This window comes from Pectinophora gossypiella, unplaced genomic scaffold, assembly GCF_024362695.1.
Source record: "Pectinophora gossypiella unplaced genomic scaffold, ilPecGoss1.1 Pgos_54, whole genome shotgun sequence".
NCBI classification, from domain to species: Eukaryota; Metazoa; Arthropoda; class Insecta; order Lepidoptera; family Gelechiidae; genus Pectinophora; species Pectinophora gossypiella.
In genome coordinates this window covers 59094-73978 of record NW_026063264.1, presented here as the reverse complement: position 1 = coordinate 73978, position 14885 = coordinate 59094, and the positions used below count along the sequence as shown (strand labels likewise).

The window sequence follows — 14885 nt, the reverse complement described above, 5'->3', positions numbered from 1 at the left end:
CGTGTTTGAAAACTGATTGTAACAACTTTTGTGCGAGTATGTATATTTTCTTTAATATTATGATACTTAATAGGGTAGGTACCCACACCTACCTTAGTCATCAAAGAAGCGTCATTGTATTTCTTTGGTTTCTCTTGTGATAGCGGTACTGGTTGTTTTGTTCTTTTCCTCAGTATATCCGGGAGTCCCTCTTCTTCTACTTGTAGACCTTCAAGCAGTACTTCTTTTTTTAGTCTCTCTACTTCTTCTTGTAAGGACTTGTTGATTTTGGACGTGGTTGGTGCACTGGTTACTGGTTTGTATTTATAATCTGCATCTGGAATTGCGATGTCTCCTTGGAAGTTTTCTGTAAAGAAGAAAGACACGGTTAGTTAATAGAAAACAATAAATAAAATAGTGACAGATAAGACTACCTTTAATTCAAATCTAATATTTTTGTAAGAAAAGGAAGGAAGGAAAGGAAACGTGTGAATAAACTAAATAAAAATATCTACTCCTTCTTGTCTAGTTTTTTGAGAAGAATATCTACTTATTAATTGTTATTTACAGATTTTATACACAACTATAAATTTTAAGTTAAATTATAAAAGTTTTTTTATTTGTCATAATTTAATGAAATTGTATTCATATACTAGTTTTCCCATTATTTTTCTTTTTTATCCGCACCTACTTGCATAAAATTATTACGGCCTTATATCACAGGGCGTTGTGCACTGATCAGGGTATTTATGTTTTGGATTTCTATATAAGAAGTTTATATTATCTACTCAGAATAAATTTACATTACATTAACGAATAAGTGATTGATTGACTTATTAGTAGGCTACGAGTTCAGATGGTTCCGAATATTCCGATATCAAATACATAAACAAGCGGCAAAGAAAGAGGGTAGACAGATCCTTTGGGTGCATAATGCTCATTTTGCAAAATGTCCAGTGGTGAAAGAATGACCAGTTTGCATAATGTCCAGTTTGAAGATGGTCTAATTTGCAAAATGTCCAGTTTGCACAATGACCGTGTCTGCCTGATGTCTGCCCATAGAAAATTATGGATCTACCTACTCCACTCCAATCTCATCAGTCATCCCGTGATCATGGCACTTGCAACAGTGGCAAAATATCGGGAGTCTCATATCCCTGATTTAAACGCGGTAAGAACCCGTTATTATGTGTTTTAATTATTATTAGTACGCTACAATACTCGAAATTGATTTCACCTTATTGAAAAAATACTTAATGTCCTGAAACTTCAGTTCAAAATATTAATGAATCATGTCTTAAACTTATCGTGTGTTATTTTAATACATTTATGATACTACATTATCTAACTACTTCGCTGTACAGTCATGAGCAATATAATGTACCCACTTTAGGTATGGTGCGCTGAAGCCAGGAGCTTAGTGCGCGAGTTGGGGCGGCGCCTCAGAATTAGTGGAGCGGATCCCCGCTCAGAATCGTATCTGGTGCAACGCATATCGCTGGCTGTTCAACGCGGAAACGCAGCCAGCATTATGGGTACATTTGCACCAGGTACGATTCGAGGCGGGCTTCTTAATTAATATAGTTTAGTTTAAGTGTTAATTGTACATAATTTATTTTATTTTGAGTTCTGTTTATTTGTTTTAGTTCTATTTTAATTTTATTTGTTTTGTTTCATATTTTTCTAATATTTTTGTTATGTAACTGTTTTGTTTATGGTGTAAATAAATTCTTTTCTTCATTTCTTTAGGACTCTGTCGCACTAACAATATTTGACATTTAGTGAGACTTACAGTTCAATTTGTTAAAAAAGTTAATGTGACTGTGATATTAATACTCGGGACCGTACTGAGAAAATCTATCTATATTTCATTATGACAATCTGTTTCTGTAGCTAAATACTTGGTACAAAATATTGTATGAGTGGGTAGAAGAACCGCTATTAAGTTAGGCAGTTAGTTGCAGACTGCAGCATGATCAAATTATACAGACACGGCGCAGCCTCCAAGGACAAAATTATACAAACTCACTTAGCGGCTCCGATTGGAGAGATTTTACTGCCTACATTGTTAGGGGAATATTGAAGGGAATAGTAGCATAATAGGCGATAGGACAATCTAGTCAAAGGAGATACTTTTCTATGGAGTTGTTATAGAAATATACACGTATGACGTCATTAGTATGTAATGACGTAAATTATAAAATGTTACAACAAGTTTATCCATGATAATTACGGTGAATAAATGATTCTGATTTCTAAATAAACGTGGTTAAAAAAGGAAAAGTCTAAGACGGCATTCAAAGTCTTAAGAGAAACGCTGAAGGCTGTCATCCAATAAAAAGTTCATGCCTTGTAATATCGACCAAAATAGCTTGTTTATCTGATTTAGTTTACAAAATAGTAAACCAGCATGAAATAGGAACTTGTATAAACGAATCGTAGCGCCTAGTTCCAAATCGGGCTCTCGCTTCGTGGAATCATTCCAAATCTAATTTCAAATTCAAATTGCACTAGCGCCTATTGCACATCCATTGACAGCGATGCCGACGACCATAAAATTTAACGACCAGCCAGTTACCATGGCCAGCTGCTGCCCAACGCCGGGTGCCAATTAATTAATCGTCTATGTATGCTTACATGCCGCGAAATGGACAGCCTGTTTTACGATGTTTCAGCTCGCATGAATATTCAGAACCATCCCCTGTTTGAACACAGAATTTGATTACGCAAGCATTACGAACAAACCCCGAGATGGGACAAGGGCCCCTGAAACTCTTTGATAAATTCAAGACTTCATATTGCCTTTTATTTGCTCTTAAGATGGCCTCAGATCAAATTAGTGACAACTTCAAAGAACGACGAGTGCTTTTTGAAAAGATTATTTTATTAGAGCCATCAAAAGTGTTCGGAACAAGTGTAAGAAAATTCGAAGGCTATAAAAAGAATATTTTATGACGAAACAACAAAAGGGGAGTTTTATAACGTAGGTACTTAATACAGTTTGCAATTTTGGTTTTATATTGTTGTACTCAAGGGCCCTATCTCACTAGGGTACCCCGGTGACGCGACGGTGGTTGTTCAAAATATTTAATAAGCAGTTGTATAAACAACACACCTGCAATGATTTTCTTGGTGAAGAGTGCTATTGAAAACAAACAAAATCTTTAGAATACATTTGAGGTAATAAATATTTGGGCTCATAATTCGCAGGTCCCGGGTTCGAATCCTAGTAGGGACATATCACAAAAATCACTTTGTGATCCCTAGTTTGGTTTGGACATTACAGGCTGATCACCTGATTACCTGAAAGTAAGATGATCCGTGCTTCGGAAGGTATGTTAAGCGATTGGTCCCGGTTACTACTTACTGATTTAAGTGAGTACTTAATCGTTACGTGAGCTATGTCAGGGGCCTTTGGCGGCTTAATAATTATCCTGACACCAGGGTTGATGAGGTTGAATTCCCCTCACAACCCACACGATTGAAGAGGAAGATTATTAAAAAAATAAAAGAACTTCTAATTGTTTGAATATCTTAATTATACCGATGTTACAATATGAAAAGCTTCCTTCTCTCTTTTAAACTTCTATTTTGTTGTGCCCGGTCTGTGATGTGAAACTTATAAATATCTTACAAACTTGTACACCATCATAGTATATGCAAATAAAGAATATTGAATAAAGCTGTAACTTCATCACTTCCCTTCCTACCTACTGACCTCATTCTATCACTAGGTATAGTCTACGCTACGTAGACACTGGGTGAAGCTCGATTGAAGGTAGTGGGTGCAAATATTGTTTCAGTTGCAAACCGATTTCGCTTTGGAGAATGCTTGAATACTACAGAGCTAAGACATATGAAGTCGTGAGACCACATTATTCATGGTGAAGGGCCATACAATTCTGCAGCCTGTAGAACTTAATAGTATTGTCTTCCAAATGTTGCCTGGCTGCGTTTTGTGCTGGTATAATGGTGCTGATTCCTGTAGATACCATCTAAATTTATTTTAAGTTATACCCGTCATACATTATATGTTGTTTATTTCTATGTTATTTTTGTTCCTTCCGTGCAATAAAGTGCTGAGTAATGTAAGGGTATTTTCGAATCAGTCGCGATGATGTTGCGCTGCAGAGTGACTAATAGTCAGAATCGCTGCAAAAACGCGCCTGATTTGAATACAAATGACAGTGAACCTTAAGTATATAAAAATAAATAAAAACTTTACAACTCGTAATTAATTATGATTGTTGTTTCGCATAAACAACGCGTTTTAGAAAGTTCTAAAAGGCGGATGAAGACATTGGGAGGCATTTTCCAAAACGCCATGAGCCGCCGCCGCACGCTTCGCTATGTGTTATACGTGCGTAGCACATGCTTCGTCACGGATACACACACACATACACACACACATATTGAAAAGCTTGCGGCGCATGGCGTGCGGGGCACATGCCTCGAAATATCTGTAGCCACCTTAAGACAGAAGTAGAGTTTGCATTCGAGACCTTTCGGACTACAATAAAACACTTCTAACTTCACTACCAGTGCCTACACTTATTACTAGCACGAATAGGGCCAATACAATATGATGACAGGATCAAAGTGGCACATAGGTATAACTAAGCATAATTGATAGCTTAGTGACCCACATGCGACTATCGGCGCTATTAATACGCCATTAAGTAATGACCTAATTGGCGGACTGCACTCCACTGCATAATCATTATATTCGTAACAGTTCGAATTATATTTGCGGCGAAATATAATAATTAACGTTATTTTCGTATAACATATATTATAAAGGAACGGAGGAATATACCTAAAGGGAAGGAGGTGAAATGTGTGTTTATGTTATAGCTTTAAGTTCACAGTTTGAGCTGTCTGTATGGATTGTATAATTTAATCAACGAACACCGCATTGCATGCAATCTAGTCGATCGATGTGACGTGCAACCATTTTGCATATCGAGTAGATTTGGAATGTGTTGAACATGCGTTTGAATAGCGTGATAGATTATATTCGAAATTTAAAATGAATATGTTTGAGTTTTGGAGAGTTTCTTCCCGTTTCAAGAATTTTGGAGAAATATTTTCTTGTTTCATACTTTTTACAGCGCCATTTTTCCGTAGTCAGGTTTTAGTATTTAATTATTATTTTTTATAACTCGATTAATTCGTCGCCGAAGTCAAGTCTAACTTACAACCAGGGATGTTGGGTAGCTCCGTAACCGGAACCGAAACTATCGGATATCCGATATAAAAAATGATCCGTAACCGTAACCGCATCTGAAATTAAAGTTTCGGATAATACCGGATAAGGGCGGGGCCTAATTGAAATACGTTATGACAAGTTGTTTTGATCGGCTAGCCGCTGCCAGTGCCGACACACAAGCCGCGCGTATTGTTTGTTGTTTCTTCATTTGTCATCATAATATAAATAACATATAAACTTGTCGTTACCTATAAATAAAACCACTTTATTACGTATTTGAATTTTACTTTTGAAATTCCTTAAAAAAATAATATCCGTAACCAAAATTATCCGAAACTAACGGATAATCCGAGATAATTTATTATCCGTATCCGTAACCGTATCCGGTATAATAATCATTCTTAAATCCGTATCCAATCCGTATCCGTCATATCCATAACATCCCTGCTTACAACCATAACACCGATGCCAACGTTTTCGTTTGTAATCATCCCCCTATCTCATAGGCTCGTACGTGCCATCTTCCGATAGTTGGCATTCTGCCAGATCATGTGTTTTATCGACTACGACCATTTATTTGTTCACAACTAAATAGGTACCTAGTGTAGGTGTTACCTGGATCATATTAAAACTTCTCTATTGGACTGGGAATAAAGGAAAACATGGACCGACCTTAGGTTATAAAATGATAATCCGCGCCAAAAAATAAGTCGAGAGATTTTAATGAAACTAACTGACAAGTCATAATCAATGTTGTTGTTCTAGTTAAATAATAATAATTGTTATGTCTTATAGTGTTTGTTTCAGTCGAATTGGTTTTTACTGTAATGGCTGAATGTAAAACTGTAAAAATAAATAAATAAATATATTTATGCAAAATCTGCGACTGCAGCGCCGCGGCTGCTGAACTTCTTTCGTGACGCGGACTATATTTTAAACCTTGTTTGTAATAACATTGAGAATATTTTCTGCTGCTTATCATGTCGACGTGACGTAATAAAGATGATACCTATATGATGACTTACAGATTATATCCACGCATGCTGTACCTCATCCCCCTAGCATTATCCCGTTTTTCACAGGGTCCGCTTACCTAACCTGAAGATTTGTCAGGTCCGGTTTCTTTCAGAAGCTACTGCCTGTTTGACCTTCCAACCCGCGAAGGGAAAACCAGCCCAATACATGTTAGGTTACGCACCTCTGAAAATGCATTTCTCGGGAATGTGGGTTTGTACATGAGGTTTTCTTTCACCGCTGAGCACGTGATAATCATTTATGATCCAAACGTGAATTCGAAAACAAATTAGTTTAGGCCTGTACTGGATTCGAACCTGTAACCTCAAAGTGAGAGGCAAGCTTTCTACCAACTGAGCTACCACGGCACGGCTACCAATAACCAAATTAGGCAATTCTTACACGAAGCGGTTGACGATGTTGCGGTCGGCGAGGTCGCACTGACTTGCATGTAACCTACTGATGCTTAACACACAAACACCGCCGCGCGGTTAACCGCTACAAAATCCGCGTCGTGGAATCGCCTTAGGACTTCAAAACAAGTGAACCTTGATTTTTAAATGTTCGGATGGTTTGTGGCTCTACCAACTCCTGAAGGTTACTGCAGACTGACACTGCATCGGCCGGGACGAAATTAAGGAAATACAGGATTGTTCAAGACCAGGTTTACGAGCGTGAGTTCTGTGTAATCTAGCTACAGCTAGGCTATGGCTTTTGCTGAGCTGAAACCATTTCAACATAACCCATAACCAGTAATAACCTTGACACCAGGGTTGATGAGGTTGGTATTCCACCTCACACACAACCCACACGATAAGAAGAGATTTTAACATTATTTATAATTTAATTGTAAATTACTACCACTAAACAAAGTGTATGTATGTATGTATATGTATGTATTTTGTGCCGAATAAATATTTTTCTCTTTCTTTCTTTCAGAGTCTATTAAAGCGGTATATTTCGAAGAACATTTTAAAACATTTTAAATTTCAAAGACGAAACTGCATATTACGAGTATTATAAGTATAATTAAGTAAAATATGATCAATTGTGAACCTCAAGGGTATAATATAATTACATATACACCATAAAACATTTGTACTTATGGGTTTCTCAGAAAAAGTAATTACTTGAGTAAGTAATTGAGCTTCAAATATAAAAGTGGGTAAGAGTCTCATTTAATTTATATAAAAAAATCAAAGTCAAATATGTATTGATAAAATAAAATATCTTTTAATTTGGTTCATGTAGAACAAATTCCTTTTGAACGAAAAACGTAATGAAATATTTTTCCTATAGCCAAGTACACCTAGTATAAGATCAAAAAAATGTTAAATCTGAATGTTCCTACCTACCTACCTTTAAACCTATTTATAAGCCTATTTTTTTTAAAAGGCGCATCTTACTTCCAAATAATATGATCAACTAAAACAACTTTTTTTACGTAATTTACTGTATCTTTGGCGCAAATTTCCGGACAAATGAGCGCTGAGGTCTGATGATGAGATGAAGCCTGAGAGTGCACAGCTGGGCGCGAACCTCGGCTCAGGGCGCTGCGTCGTCTGAGACGATTTTATTTGAAAGAATTAGTCGACACTAAAACAACTAAGGTCGTGCTGAAGTTGGCATTACTTATTTAATGATTACCTAAATGATAAAAATGTCTGGTATTGAATGTGTTCCTCTAGTTATTAAATAACTTGTAATGTACCCTCATTGATTTAAAAGATGTGTTGCTGTTGCAGTTTCTTGTCATTTCTTCTCCTCAGCCATAACACCTTGCGAAATGACGTAAATTCAAAAATGTTACATTGACCTTCAACAAGTTTATCCATGATAATTACGTTGAATAAATGATTCTGATTCTGATTATTTTTTTATTAGGATCACCAAAAAAACTTACTTAATTCTTTATTGCATGTCACATGGTATTACAGTTCTTATAAGTAAATACGTACTTAAGTTATAGAATTAATTAACAGGAGATAGTCATTGTGCCACCAGCACCTCTAACCACAGATTAGTAAATGATACACTATTGAATAAAATGGTGGTGTACAACTAAAACAAGGGATTTGACATACTTAAATACAATAACAAAATATTTATTAATATGAAATCTTGGAAGTCTTAAAATATGATATGAACATGCTATCAAAAGTCTTTGAATCGATTGCTGTGAGTGGAGTGTAGCGAACCGTGGTCCGAGACTGCCTGTGGCACTCGCGCGATATGAAATATGCCGCGATTCCCCGGGACGACTCCCCTGGCCTATCGATAGATATCGATAGATGCTGTTTTGACTGGATACGTTTGCGATGAGCTTCTTTGATAACTTTTAAACGAATCGTGCCGTTGACAGTGACTCCCAGAACGGCGATTCACGCTACGGCGAGTCTGTTACGGCGAGTGGCTTGACATCACGTCTGTCATATGCATGTACAGTTTAAACCTTTCACGGGCAGAAACCATGGTTCATAATAGATAGTATGACACCTTGGAATCGGAACGTCATTAGACGTTCTGTCCTTGAAAGAGTTAAAACACAATTTTAATCACGCTACAAAAAAGAGTATTTGACTGGGTCAAATTTAATATAAATTATAAATGCTAAATCTAGAAATAGAAGCCAGCCTAACATGATCAAAAATCAATCTCATTTTACTTTTTGACTTATTTTCGAATTTTATTTAGCAATTAAGTAATAATGAGTACGTCTTTTGACCGCTTTTATTGCTGACGTCATAGTACAGTATTTCTATACAAACCCCAAAGGAAACTTTCGTTTTGAAATTACGTAAAAAGAATCTCATTTGACTAGGTTGTCAAATAGCCTTTTCAAGAATTTGCGATTTCCTCACTAAACGTCAACCTTTTACTAATGTATTCATTTTTAGGCTTTTCACTTTTATTTTTGGTCTATTCAATCTTAAACTTAGGTACTTAATATTAAGGTCGTAAGGCCCAGATATCTTGTAAAATCCAAAACCCATTGTTTAATTATTTTTTTTTAATGTCAAAAACCATAATAATTCGTATTGAATTTAGAATTCACTGCTAAGTATAGGCTGTATAATATTCTTCAGTTTCTATTTGTTAGTGATGTACACGCCTATCTCTAAGTCTTTAAGTTTATCTCTTTCCTGTTCTGCTGGAAGAGATTTCTACTAGAAATAAGCTGAACCGTTTGTGTTTTGTGTTAGTCTAATTGTGTTATATCCTATTCTGTGTACAATAAACTGTTAAATAAATTGCCTTTGATTTTGGTGTCATACAAAACCAGACAGAGTCACCTTCTCTGCCCTCCACTGGGGCGAGGGTTGGCGCCTCTTACTTCAGTAGGCCGGAGTGAGATGGTGGCTGAGTTCGGATAGGGACCCAGACCTACGGGGTATAACGTAGAACCCTTGCCAAGGGATACGGGTGAAGACCTCAACGGTTGCAGAGGCGGAGATGGGAGCCATCGGTACGGCAATGCAGGGCGGAAGGGGCAAGTCACAGGGACTGTAACCTAGAACCTGACAGAGGGCAGCAGTAACTGTCAGTACTATTCAGAGGAGGAGGACAAGAGTTCTAGTACGGCTTTGAAATAGACTACTCTGGGCGCCATCCTACTCGCGTCAGACAGAGTACTGCGGGGCGGAAGGCAATAGGGAAACCACTGCCCTATTTTTCCCTAAAAAGTAGCATGGAGAATGGTACACCGGCAAGAGCGTGGCTATTAAATTAGTGATGATGATGATATATGCTGCTGGATTTGTTTGGCTGTTATACCTTTTTTGCTGTTAAATAATCTGGTTAATATTCTTTAAATGTAGCCTTTCCAGTTATTCTATATCCGGTTGAAATGGGATTGCCGTGGAATTGGAATACCGATGGTGATAGTATACTTTGCCTAAAGGCACTGTCGACTATTGGTTTTATTGCGAAATTGTTTTCCAAATTGTTGTTTACGCCTTTTTTGCTGTTACGACACCTTTACATTATTTTTGTTCGATAAGTCATCATCTTCCTAGATTTATCCCGTTTTTCACAGGGTCCGCTTATCTAACCTGAAGATTTGACAGATCCGTTAAAATTCCTGCCTAAAATTGACGTATTTTCCATAGGGTCTGTCGATTACCCGTCTCTTTTCTTTTCGGCGGATAAGAAAATGACAGGTATAACGTAAAATAAAATTAGATGGTGTCAACGTACTGGAATTGGCACCAATAATAATAAAAAAAAATAGACTATGGGAACACAGATACATTTTGAAATAGTATGGACTTTTATTATAAAGTATGCCAGGTTACTCCGCACTGCAGTGTTACGTAGCTTCAAGTTGAATTCTGTGCTTGAATTCGTGACGTAGCCATTGCGGATGGAAAAACATTAAGTGATTACATTAAGTGATTCATATCTTACACATGATCACCGAATGGTTGCCAAAAATGCGAAGACACGGGCGATATTTGTGGAGACATGTCGAATAGAGAATCGGCGAAGATGGTGTAATAGATACATAATTGGGTTGTTTCCTAGGACAAAAGTAAATAATAAAATAAAAAAACATAACATAAACAGCCTATATACGTCCCACTGCTGGGCACAGGCCTCCCCTCAATCAACCGGAGGGGGTATGGAGCATACTCCACCACGCTGCTCCAATGCGGAAAAAAATAAAATACTGATTACTAAATAAAGACAGATCTAAAGGTGACAAAAACATTTTCTTGTTTCTATTTAACTTGTATAATAATTTTAAATAAAAAAAAGTGCGACATTTTGTCACGTTTTTCTATGACGTCACAGGTTGCTTTTTCATACAAGTTTCTTAGTGATTTCGTGTTTTGACGTTTAGTAACTCCGGCCGAGTAGTTAATGCCATCTGCGGCAAATCTACAATGAGTCACGTCAAAAAAAGACGTTTAGTAAAAAGTAACTGATTTGACTAGTTGGAAAATACTCTATTTTATAATATCCTTTTTTACCATAAAATCTTTGTTGTCTCTCGATCTCGAGATCGTTTTAGCGAGTGTGTTAGCAGACCGGTGGGACTCCCCGCTGCTGCGGCGCTGGATGCAGCTGCACGCTGCTGTGCCCAGGGACGCGCGAGTGTATTAGCTTTAAGTTGTATAAGTTATTACTAAAATTTAAATATACTTAAGTTGTTTGTTAGTAACATATATATGGATGAAGTCCGAAATAAATAATTTGAATTGCCCGCTTTTAGTTTTTTCTTGTACCTGTTCTATCTTTGTTTGCGTAAGAATGTATTTAAGGTATTCATTCATTATTAATTCGGTTAAGTATTCAAAGTTAAATTAAAAATAATATCGTCATATCATAATTACGTATGTCTATAGAAAAAATAAATAATAATCTTGGGGGAGGCCTATGCCCAGCAGTGGGCGTCGTACGGCTGATGATGATGATGAAGTACAGCTTAAACGAAAATTTATTGTCAGACCATAATTACGTATGTCTATAGAAAAATTATATAAGTACAGTTCAAATGATCATTTTCTCTACGCTTGAGCAGTTGTTCCCTAAATCATACAAACTAATGTGGGTAAAATCAAAATAATATATATTAATTTAAACATTATACATAATTCAAACTTTCAAATGTGGTGGTGTGTGGTTGGTCTTGCCAGAAGCTTGCGTATATATCATATTTGATTTGTCATAATTTATTAGAATTACTCTATATTAATAACTAACTTATTATTATTTTTATATTACAAATTATTCTATTTTATTTGTATATTAATAGTCTACATATAAACAACCCGTGTACAGTCATGAGCAATATCATGTGCCCACTTTAGAACCCTGTCGCACTATCATATTTGACATTTAATGAAACTTACAGTTTAATTTGTCAAAAAAGTTAATGTGACATGGTTTCAAATTACACATATTAGTACTCATGACCGTACGTCTCAATGCTGGGCACAGGCCTCCTCTCAATCAACGGGAGGTGAAATATTCTAACTTAATATTAATAACTATAAAATGCCAAAATTGACGTACGTCATCAGAACAGCTCCTACATGGAGATTCCCGGCTGAGGTAGCTGGTTTTGATGGCGCGTTAAGGCAGGTTCTGGAGGAGACACTGAACGTGGCCCTAAATGAGGCCCAATGGTGCCAGGCTAGTTTGCCTATTAGACACGGCGGGCTGGGTGTGCGCCGCTTGCAGGAATCAGGTCCAATTGCCTTCTTGGCCTCCTCGCATGGGGTCATGGAGCTCGTCACTCGTATTTTACCTTCTTATGGTGATGGGCTCTGTATCCCGTACGCAGTAGAGGCCATGGATATTTGGTCGATTTTATGCCCAGGTGGCACCCAGCCGCTCCATCCAGAACGTCAAAGAGACTGGGACGAAATAGTGTCTTCCCGTTCGGTGGCAGATCTCATCGACGAGGCGTCGGGGTTGGAAGCGGCCCGGCTTCGTGCGGCGGCAAGACCTGAATCAGGTTGTTGGCTCCAGGCTTTCCCGTCCCCGCACGTGGGCACGCTTTTGGACGACGACTCGCTCAGGATAGCTGCAGCGTTGCGTCTCGGATGCGCTGTTTGCGAGCCTCATACGTGTGTGTGCGGTGCCAGGGTGGAAGCAGATGGTTACCATGCTTTGAGCTGCATGCGGTGCGCCGGCCGTCGACCTCGCCATCATGCGGTGAACGACATCATCCGCCGTGCTTTTATTTCTGCCGGAGTCCCGTGTGTCCTGGAGCCTCCCGGGCTGTCTAGGGCAGATGGCAAAAAACCGGATGGCCTTACGCTGATTCCGTGGCAGAGGGGTCGGTGTCTCATTTGGGACGCGACATGTGTTAGCACATACTCGCTTTGTCACCGGGGCGCTACGCAACAGTCTGCCGGTTCGGCGGCTGAAGCGGCGGCGCTCAGGAAGCACAATAAGTATGCCAATTTGGAATCAGCGTATGAGTTCGTGCCATTTGCGTTGGAGACAGCGGGACCTTGGGGCGTTGAGGCCAAAGCTTTGGTGCGTGATGTTGGTCGCCGTATAAGGGATGGAGGCGGAGACCCTCGAGCTGGCTTTTTCCTCGCGCAGCGTATTTCACTTGCGGTCCAGAGAGGCAACGCTGCAAGCATAATGGGTACGTTCGGGCGGGGTTTGCTTTCCGGAGGGCTTCTTGACGCCTGATATGGTTTTTTATATGTATATATGTGTGTGTGTATTTTGACGTATTGTAGTGTAGGTTTTTAATTTGTATTGTATTGTATAATGATAATGCGGTCGTGAGAGCTTATGTTTTAAATAGTAATTAATGTACAAAAAGATAAACCGATTGTCATAATAATAGATTAATAACTTAAAATATATTTTCCAAACCATATGCCAAACTATTCTGGGCAAAACATTGTCTTTGCACACGATCCTCTATCATAGGGGTAAACTTCGAAGTACAAACTCAAGTTAAATTGCTTAGAGCTAATGGCGTACGAAACAATACCCCAGAAATCTGTTAACTTGGTTATGAACACGTCGTTAACTGAAAGTATTTCAAGATTTTCAAGGATGATGTCCTGGATTGATACATTTATCTTATGAATATCTTACCTAAAGCTGCTATATAACATAACTTAAACGGCTTATATAAGTCCCTCTACTGGGCACAAACCTCCCCTGAATCAACCGGAAGGGTATGGAGCATACTCCACCTCGCTGCTATATATAGGGTGTTAGTGACATCTTAACGAAACCTTTGAGGCATGATTCAGACCATAATTCTGAGTTGATATCAAGTGGAATTTTTCGTCGCAAAAGTATGACGAAAATAACTAAAAAAAATAATAATAAACATTTTTCTCAATTTGTCCAATTGTAACATTTCTCAATTTTGTCCAATTGTTACATTTTGACCGGCAACGAAAAACCACCATCTGCATTTTCATAATTGTATAACATTGCAGCAATTCGCGGTCGGCCCACGCCACTTTAAGTCGGTTAAAACCAGTTTAAACTGATTTCATCTGGTTATAACCAGAAACGTGCATTTAAATGGCGTTTTAAGGTTTCGCATACTAGCGCTGTTTCCGAGCCAAGTTTCAGTATCTCGGGACCACTTCACTGGATTGAGATTAATTTTACTATAATGGATGTTTCTCTTTAGTTTAAATGTGAATTTGTACGGTTCTAGAATACCTATCTATACTTATAATAAATCTGTAGAGAGGTCAATTCTGTACATTCAATATTTTTTCAAAATAACTATCAGGGGGTGATAAGTGGTCGATACTGATGCCAAAAATGCAATCAGTAAAATTTTTGTCTGTCTGTCTGTCTGTCTGTCTGTCTGTCTGTCTGTCTGTCTGTCTGTCTGTCTGTATGTTCCTTATAGAAACAAAAACTACTGGACGGATTTTAATGAAACTTGGTACAATTATTCTTCACACTCCTGGACAGGTTATAGTATACTTTTCATCACGCTACAATCAATAGGAGCAGAGTAGTGAAGGGAAATTCTTTTGTATGAAAAATCTAAACCACTCAAGTTAGACGTTTGAAATTTGGCATGCAGGTACCTTAGATACCGTAGAGGTATACTAAGAAAGGAATTCCCGAAAATCCTACGGGAACGGGAATTAGCGGGAAAATCCTTTTGTATGAAAAATCTAAACCACTCAAGTTAGACAATTGAAATTTGGCATGCAGGTACCTTAGATACCGTAAA

At 38.0% G+C, this 14885-nt stretch overlaps 1 protein-coding gene across 1 annotated transcript in view; it reads right to left on the bottom strand.

Annotated features, from left to right (window-relative positions):
• The window catches only part of LOC126381447 (tolloid-like protein 1), a 151882-nt gene that overhangs the window by 79591 nt on the left and 57406 nt on the right, over positions 1 to 14885 (bottom strand). Inside the window, exon 2 of the mRNA XM_050030919.1 lies at positions 93 to 346. Coding sequence (XP_049886876.1) covers positions 93 to 346 — 254 coding nt within the window. The remainder of the gene's footprint in view (positions 1 to 92; positions 347 to 14885) is intronic.